Genomic DNA, 8996 nt, shown 5'->3' with positions numbered 1-8996 from the left:
TGAGCAGTGGCGATTCCTCCTGCTACCTAAACAGAAAATCCTGCGCTATTTTGGAAGCTGCCCTGTGCAGCCCTTCCTAATCTGCAGATATGCATCTCACAGCCTATTCGTGGCTTAACCAACGAGCAGCATGCTGCATGCACATAGCAGCTCTGAGCGACGTTTTCCAAGCAGGACTGTGAGGCTGCATGTCCTTATCGTCACTTTGCGGAGGAGGGAAACCGAGGCACGGAGGCCTGAGGACTCTGCGCGGGCCAATCCGAAGCTACAAGTGGCTGATCCAGAGACACGGACCCACAAAGCACTGCAGCTGCTCCCCCCCTCTCCTCCCGGCCCGCGGGAAGTCGTGCTGTGTGCTTTAAGGGGCGTAGCAACGGGGGAAAGCAGGCACTAGGATCTAGCTGGGAAAGCCGTCTCCTTTCTTGCTGGCTGCGCTAAGCCCTGCCCGGCCTCCTCCTCCTCCCCGAACAAAGCATTTCTCTTTTCCCTCTGGAGTCTTCTGCCACTGGAATGGAACCAGCAGGATCATGCTTCTTTCCAAAAGCTGCAGCCCGAATTCTCACATCTGGTAGTGCCCCGCACAAACAACCTTCACGTTCAGGCACTTTTTAAACGCCAGAATAAAATCTAACAAACCCTTGGACTTCCTTTAATGTCCAGGAACGACATTTTGTCCACGGGGACTGCTGGTGGGCGAGGCTGGGCCCGGAGGATGTGTACGCACGTATCCTCAGAGGCAGTCACTGCGCAGCAGTAACACGAGGACTCCAACCCCGATTTTAGCCAGGGATCACTTAACACAAAGCAGCCACCTCGCTGCAGGCACAGAGCCACGCTCGGGCTCCCGGGATCGGAGCCAGCATACGCTGCACAGCAGCAAGAAGAGCTTACGGTCAGGATTTCCAGGATCACACAGCAGCAAACAATCGCCCGCTTTTAAAGTCGTACCCATCCTGCCTGCAAAGAACAATATCAACAGAGATCTCCCGCTGCCCTCTCTAAATGGCTGGGAAAGCTCCAGCCCCTAACAGCTGCAAGTGATCCCTTCTTGGCCCCCCCTCCACCATGTGATGGTCCTGCCCAAGTGATTTAAGCTGCGGGAGCCCAGCGCTGAGTCACTCGTGGTTGCGGAGCAGGGGCTTGGGGGTGTCCTGCCTCCTGGGGTCGGTGTCTGCAGCATGGAGCAAGTGAGTGCCTTCTTCACGCTGGACGGCTGTGCCAAGCAGGACTGGTGTTGGGCTGTGTGTGGGGTTTGGGCTTCATGCCAGAGGTAGGAGGAGAAAAGGATTAGCTAAGAGGAAATGCTACAGTTGATATATGGCTGTGGGAGGAATAGTTAAGGCTGGCCAGCTGTTTTTCTTCTCCTCCTCTTCTCTAGTGTGTTATCTGAGTGGGGAAGCTGTCCTTATGTGTATTTATTCTTCAGTATTCTACAGATTTGGGACTGTTTGCAAGTCTACAGTTTGAATATCCTTTCTACTATTTCTTTTCTTGAAACTTTGTGTTTTCCTTCACAAAAAACACCTTTTGGTATGGGGCTGGGCTAACTCTTACTGCAACAGGAAAGCAGGGTGGGAAATTCTAACCTGACCCCCTAACTTCCCTTTCCTCAAAAGACCTGCCCAGGTACTGGGGCTATTTCAGGCTGTGCTGCACTAGAAATAGAGCCAGCTAAGCAGTTTAACGATGGGGGGACATCTGCCCTTAGCAGTGCTCGTGTGGGCAAAGCAGGGAGTAGGCATGAGGGCATGTGCTGCTGGGGCTGGGTGGCAGTCCTCGAGGAGTACTGCAGCTGCTGGGCATGGGCCTGCATAAGCCAGGCAAGAAACAGGCCATGTACATCATACAACTCGTGTGAAATTAGTCTCCCTGCAAAGTGGGCTCTGATGACCTTCCCACCCGTCTCTGTGTAGGCGGCTTTAAGTCAGGACAAGAAACTTTCTGTGGTGGCTCCTGTTGCATGGAGGCCCACCTAGGGAAGGAAGGAGACCTAGTGTAAGAAAAGCTTGGTAACTAAGGTTACTCCTATGCTAATGGCTCTGGCCACTGCTGACTTCAAGGAGTAAGCTTGCTTGCAAGTATGCCTCCTGTAACAGCTGTTAAATCAGCCCCTGCTCCCTACTCCTGTTACACTGCCTTCAGTCAGGTCCTTGTTGTCTTATGGTGTTTGGTGGGGTGGTGGCTGTGATCCAGGATTCCTTAGCAGTGGGCAGAGACGGGCAGCTGGTGTGACCTGACCCTTCCTCTAGCACCAAACTGTAGATGTGTTGGGGTCTGCCACTGCCAGGGCTGGCTCGTGCCTCGGCCCAAGCAGGGCTGGTGGGCTTGCCTCAAGACAGGCTGACTCCTGTGGTTTGGCCCTGCAGGGACTGGTCGTTACTCAGCTGGACATCCAGCCCCAGGAGTGCATCAAGATCAAAGGGAAGATCCTCTCTGATGCTAAAGGGTGAGTGAGGAGAAGGTGAATGGATTGATGGGGCACGGGGGAAACCCTGAGCTCCTGCTGTGTTTGGCACTGGGTAGGTGGAGCTGCTGCACAGGCACCTCCATTTGCCACTTGCTTTCCCAGGTTTGCCATCAATGTAGGGAAGGACAGTGGCAACCTCCTGCTGCATTTCAACCCCCGCTTCGACTGTCACGGGGACGTCAACACCATTGTGTGCAATTCGAAGGAGGATGGCACGTGGGGTGAGGAGGACAGGAAAGCTGACTTCCCCTTCCAGCGTGGTGACAAGATTGAGGTGAGGCCTCAGGGGGTGTGCAAGGCTCTGGCACTAAGTACTAAAGGGCCAAGAGTGCAGCTTTTTAATGCTGCCTTGTACCTCTGTGGAGAAGGAGCAGGCACGGGAAGGGGAATAAGCAACAGGGGAAGTGTCTCGCAGCTGAAGCCAACCAGTTTTCTAGACCTGGTCTGCTCAAGTCAATGCCCAACAGCTCAGTAGTGTGAAGGGCTCCGCTCTGACCTTCCTTGGCAAGCCCACAAATGTGAGCAACTAAAACACTGACCTGAGATTCGGGCTGGGTCTGCCTCATCCCTTTGCTCTGCCTCAAGACAAGCTTTTGCAACAAACTAGCTTACTCCCCTCCATGCTTCAGCTGGACTGGGAGGAGGCTGAGCCAGTGAGCATGGTCTTGACACCAGCAGATACCTCATCTGTCCTGTACCCAGACTGGAGGTGGTGGGAAGCAAGGCTCGAGAGCTGTGATGTGTTAGCTTTCCTTCTTGTGGGTCTCTACAGATTTGCGTCTCCTTCAATGCAACAGAGGCAACGGTGAAGCTGCCCGAGGTGGAGTTCCAGTTCCCTAACCGGCTGGGCATGGAGAAAATCGAGTATCTGGCTGTGGAGGGTGACTTTAAAGTCAAAGCCATTAAATTCAGCGAGCAGCTATAGCTTGGTTTGTTTGGTGTTCTCCCCCTGCGTAGTGAAATAAACCTAAACTTGCAGTGGCTGCTTCCTCTGCTGTTTTCTGCTCTAATCTGCTTGCTCCTGTGTGCTGTGGGGGGTGGGGGGGAGAGTGTCGGTGGGAAGGGGAAATGTGGTCTAACCTAATGTGGGTTAGACTGTGTGCCAGGCAAAGCATGATTTCTTGTGAGCAAAAGCCCCCTTAGCAGTAGCTGCCACCTTAGCACTAGTTGCTCCCTTGACCTCTTTTGCTCCAGTGAGTGGTTCCTGGCTGTTTGGTTTCAAAACTCTGGGACTAGTTTCCAGCCAGGAAAACTCCAACAAGTGTGTGTTGGGCATGTGCAGTGCAACTCTGCCCAAGAAGTGCTGTTCTCACCTCCTTGCTGGCCATGGGGGACTGACGGGGAGCAGGGCATGGTTTGTACTCATGCAAATAGATTTGCTTGCCGAGGACCCGCTCAGCGGTTGGGTGTGTTGCAGGCTAGTGCCACTGTACTAACTGGCTAGCACCAGTGTACTTCAAGAGCAGAAAAAACAGGCAAGCTGGGCCTGGGATAAGGTGAGGAAGTTGGGGAAAAGAGAGAGTGAAAGGTAAAGCCTGATAGAAATCTCAGAAGTGAGCCCTTTAGAGGATCCAGGCTGTGGTGCTTCACGAATCAAGGTCTTGACTGCGTCAGAGACACAGGATTGTGTTGTGCCATGAAATCAGTGGCCCGGCAAAGCGACAAGCCATGTAGCAGCCTGTGGGTCAGTGTCTGCAGCACTTGGCTCCAAAGCTCTGGATGTAGCCTGAGGCCTGGATCAAAGCAGGTTACTAGAGTTATTAAATCCTAAGTGCACCAAACACAACTAGTTGCAGTTAGGCAGACAGGAAAAAAAAAAAAAAAATCTTAGTCAACAGTCTCTTCTGCTTACAAGCTTTCTGCTCTGCTCGTGCAGTGCCCTGGAGAGTGCCTGCTGCTGCCCTTCCCCAGCTGCCTGCCTACCCAAGACAGGGCTTGACGTGGCACTGCTGTGGTGTTTGAGGACCTGAAGAAAGGTAAAGAAGTGGTGGTGGAATCTGATTGCTGTTGGTTAATCTCTTTCAGCAGGGCAGCATTTGCTGCTCCTTTGAACAGCTGAGCAGTCGGCCAGCTGCTTGGGTAGGGGCAAGACCACTCTGCAGAGTAGCTCAGCCACTTTGAAGGCTTTTTGTGGAAAGGCTGACCGCCTGCAGGCCTGCTGCCTCCTGTCAACAGAGCTGCTGCGTGGCAACGAGGCTGTGCAGATGGTCACTGCAGCAGCTACCGCAGAGCTGGGCATCCCTGGCTGGGATGCAGCTCCATGTGGCAGCAGGGCAGCCACAGCATGCACCCTGTGAGAGCCTGGCCCTGCTGCAGGACAAGGATACAGAAAATGGGACTTGTAACTCCTGCTCCGGGTGTACTGTTGTTGTTACAAGGTAGGACGTTAAGTTTCTAGAGGGTTTACTAGGGAAAAGACAAGAAGCATCTTGCTGATGCCTTGCCTTGCAAATAAGACTTAAGACTTTTTATTCTGAGGGCTGTTTGTACTTGGGGTGAGGTGTTAGGGAAAAGGGGGTGGCTGCTGTCTTGTTTGCCCTTTATCCCTTTTACACTATCTGACTGAAGGTGAGCTAAAGGATGATGTACACAAGCACTTCAAAAGGACAAGGCCCTTGTGTTGAGAGGCACAGGAGAGCTTTCAGCTGGTCCCTCTGCTGCCTCTGTTCCTGGCTGCCCTGATTAGATAAGGTACATGAAGTATAGCTCAGGACAAACAAGAGTAAAGCTCATCTGGGTTTTGCCTGCTATGCAGGCAGTCCTGATTTCTAGGTAGGTTAACAACAAGTGTTCCAGATGGCTGTACTCAGGGTACAAACAGTGCCTTCGAGGGCTACCCCTCTCTTGTACTTTCCGCAAGAGTTAATTAGGCTTATCCTGCCTCCTAATGCTGGCAGTTACCACAAAACAGGAGAAAGACTAGGAAGGAAGTGTGCATTTGCCAGCACTTCCTGCCTCTTGAGTTTTCTTTCTCCTGTGTCCCAGAGCTACAAAGAATCTTGTTGCTCTAAGTGATGCTGGTAAACAGGGAGGGTAAATGCAGAGTGCCCTGGCTGGCTCCTAGGGTGATGACAGGACTTCTCTTCTGCTGGAGCAATTGGGAAAGTAGGAATGCTACGCCTTGCTGCAGGCAGAGGGTCACAGGGAACGTGAAAGCAGGTTTCATCTGTGCCAAGTATGCTCTTCTGCAAGTGCATGGTGACCTCGGCTTCTCAAACCTCTGGGAGGACACGGAGCACTGCTTGCTTTGGGGAGGAGCGTAAAGTGCTGCAGCATGGCCTGAGGGTGTGGGTTGTCTCTTTTTTAATTTAAACTCTGCATAGTGTGTAGTCAGTCTTGTGGTCCAGCAACACATCCCGATAGGAGCCAAAAGCCTGCAGGAAGAATCTGCCCCTTGGTTGCCTGAAGACTGAGACTGAGGTGGGGGGAAACAACACCAATCCCTGTCAGGAGAGACATGTTTGCTGAACCCTGCAAGTATGCCTATCTGTACTTGGCCTCCATCCCTGGCTATTCACCACCTTATTTCCTTGTAACATCCTGCCAAAGGAAAACCAGACCTTCAAAACCCTGCAAAACAGCTATGAGGCTTTGTGGTGTTATATAGAGATGGGGAAAACTTTCTTCAGGGTTGTAAACCAATGAACATGCTGAACAGGGAAGTGGTGGAGTCACCATCTGTTTTGCCAATGACCAGGCCCAACAAAAATGATACCACCACCAGCAGGAAGATGAACCAATACACAGACTGTATTGTAGACAAGAAGGACATTCCATGAATGATCGCTGGGGTTACAAACAGATCAATCAGCTGGTACATAATCAATGCCACTCCCAACGATCTCCAAAAGGATGTACAAACAGAGACCTGAGGTTGCCCACAGTTGGCATGGGAAACAGCCAAACCAGCAAGCTGAACACATAAGAGAAAGGTGACCACATAGTGACTCTCACCCGATCGGCCTGTGTTCACAAAGGTCTTGAGCAGGCTAGGGCCCAGCTCCAGGGAGAGTCAGGAGGTCTGCCCTGAACCAGGAAGCTCTGGGCAGCTCCACAGACAGACACTCCTGACTCCCTGCAAGTGGTCCCAGCTTTTATCCCCAAGCAGACACCTGACCTTTGTCAACTCCATGCGGGACCCCTGGGGCTCATTTCCCTTATGTCTCTCCCTGCAGGGCCGGCCGCACCCTGGGGGGAAGCTATAAGGCAAACTCACCACCTCTGTATGAAGGGCTGTGGGAATCACCCATATGTCAACCTTAATTCAGGGCTCAGGGTTCAGACCCCAGCATTTCACCATCCCTGGAGGGATTTAAAATATGTGTAGATGTGGCACTTAGGGATGTGGTTTAGTGGTGGACTTACTAGTGTTAGGTTAATGGTTGGACTTGATGATCTTGAAGGGCTTTTCCAACCTAAATGATTCTGTGAACACAAATTAAGTGAGAGTATGCTATCACCTCATGTCCAGGAAGAGGAGGACAAATACCCAATTACAGAACAGATTAGTTTGGCAGTGGTAGATATGACATGTATTAAAATCTCATGCAGGACCTGAAAGAGCAGTGGTGGCTGAGACAGACTAGCAGCTTTGTCTTCTCAAAAAATAACTTCTCCCTGAGCAGTTCACATTAACTTTACTTGACATAAAGAGGCCATCCAAGTGACTTTGTCATGACACAAGCATGCATGTGACACTATTCAGTGCTGCCTCAAAACACAGTTGCAGGGCATGGTGCACTTCAGAAACTGTGTGGTGTAAGTTCTGTGCAGCACATGGAAGGAGAGTGCTAGGGCAGCTGATGGGTAATTTGGGTTACGGTGGGGCTGGGGAAGCCAGCTTGGTCACTTCCCACTGGAATTTACCAACAAAAGGGTGCAATGCAATTCCTTTCAAGCAATAGGCATAAGAAATTAACTGCTGTCTGTCGTACAAAATGCAAGGAGACCACCAGCCAGCTTAGCAAGAGCACTTGGTGAGCTAAGTCATGTTCTTTGTCTCCATACCTCTCACTCCCTTGGTCCCAGTTTCAACAATTGCAAGCCCAAGGAACTTCTGTCACATACTTTCAGAAAGTCAGCCTCAAAGTCGTAAGCTGCATTACCTGATAACTGCCCCCCATTCTGGTGCGGAGCAGAAGAAACATTAACCATGCAATTCCCCTTTCCTGTAGCATGCTGGAGGACAGAGTACCAGGCTGGACGCTGCTGGTGTGGGATTCCATACCCTTGGGGTCGGACAGGTCCAGACCAGGGTGAGCTGTCTGTGGGCAGGAGCCGAGGGATGAGTCCTGCCATGTGACTGGGGGACAGGGCTGGGCCCTCAAGCCATGTTGTAATTCCCTGGATGTGTGCCCCATCACATCCACACGTGCTGGGGCCTCCCTCTGAGGGGAAATCAAACCCCCAGGGGCACCTGCTTTCTGGAAAATTGGGACTTTTCATCCTTAACCCAAACCCAGCTGCTCCACAGTAGGTGCAAGCAGGCAGGCTCAAGCTGAAGCCTTCCCACATGAGGGAAAAAATGTATAAAAATATCAATGTACTCACCTTTGCTCAGCAGGCCTCAGGCTGAGGGGAACGTCCTCCTGCAGTACCTTGTGTGTGGGCTGCTGGACAGTCCTCCCCGAGCCCTGCTGCCCCTTGTTAGCCCTGATTAGGACTAGCTGTAAAAACACACCTGGAGGGGTGGGCAGTGAGCCCTGCTATCATTTTTGGGGGTCCAGGGGAGGGCTGGGTGCTGAGGGGCTGTCTGGGATCCCCTTTGTTGTGCAGTGCTTCCCCCCAGCACCCTGAGCACAGCTCCTGGGGGAGGTAAAATGGCGGCCCCCGCCAAAACCATCTGGAGGAGCTGAGACTTCTGCAGAAAGCGACTTTCTCCTCCAAAATCTCCCGCAATAGCTTCTCATTTTCAAATGCTGTCCTTTCTAAGCTTGCCCAGCTCCTTTTTTTTAAATCACAATCTTATTTTAGCTCAGGAAAACACCTGTGGCACAGCAAGCTGTGCAAAAGCAGGTCCCTCGTAAGCTGTTTCCTCGGTGTCAGTCACCCTTTCAGCAGCTCTTATTCTCAGCAGCTGAATTATGTAGATTTTTTTTTGCATTTTAGTCCTGAAGATTCATTTAGTGCTAAAAAGAACAGGAACAAAAGAAGTATTGCTGGCTTTTCTTGTTTCATTTGAAGGCTATCCACTCATAGAACACAACCATAGCAGAAAGACATGGCGTCAAGCTGCAAATCAGAGAGGAAAAAAAGCTGCCTGGCTCATACATACTCTGTTTTTTTTTATACTGTAGTGTAAAACAAGCCCTTTTTCCCTGATCCCAAATCCAGGCAAAGCAGTATTGACACCCCTCAGAAGCCCATCTGAGGGTGCTGAGCTTGGCTGGCTCCAGCTCCTCGCCATTTTAGAACAAGGGTTTTGCAAGGATTTTTAACATGAAGATGCACCAAGCTGCATGAAAGCCAGAGCTACAGCTGGAGAGGTGGTGTTGCTGTATGCACATAAGCAATCGCATAAACTGTATTC

At 51.4% G+C, this 8996-nt stretch overlaps 1 protein-coding gene across 1 annotated transcript; it reads left to right on the top strand.

Annotated features, from left to right (window-relative positions):
* Positions 1-1160: 1160 nt before the first annotated feature.
* Positions 1161-3450, top strand: LOC103768454 (16 kDa beta-galactoside-binding lectin). Its single transcript, XM_008935596.1, has 4 exons — positions 1161-1187; positions 2367-2446; positions 2570-2741; positions 3240-3450. The coding sequence occupies exons 1-4, from the start codon at positions 1179-1181 to the stop codon at positions 3390-3392; spliced, it is 414 nt and encodes a 137-aa protein (XP_008933844.1). The 5' UTR covers positions 1161-1178; the 3' UTR covers positions 3393-3450.
* The last annotated feature ends 5546 nt before the right edge of the window (positions 3451-8996 follow it).

The sequence above is a fragment of the Merops nubicus genome, unplaced genomic scaffold (genome assembly GCF_000691845.1).
Source record: "Merops nubicus isolate BGI_N331 unplaced genomic scaffold, ASM69184v1 scaffold1612, whole genome shotgun sequence".
Taxonomy (NCBI): domain Eukaryota; kingdom Metazoa; phylum Chordata; class Aves; order Coraciiformes; family Meropidae; genus Merops; species Merops nubicus.
This window is presented reverse-complemented; position numbering and strand designations above follow the sequence as displayed.

Bases quoted from the DNA above. Each gene is read 5' to 3' on its own strand.
- LOC103768454 (XM_008935596.1), top strand. The intron at 2,447-2,569 runs GTGAGTGAGGAG...TTGCTTTCCCAG, and splicing joins ATCCTCTCTGATGCTAAAGG to GTTTGCCATCAATGTAGGGA. The intron at 2,742-3,239 runs GTGAGGCCTCAG...GGGTCTCTACAG, and splicing joins AGCGTGGTGACAAGATTGAG to ATTTGCGTCTCCTTCAATGC.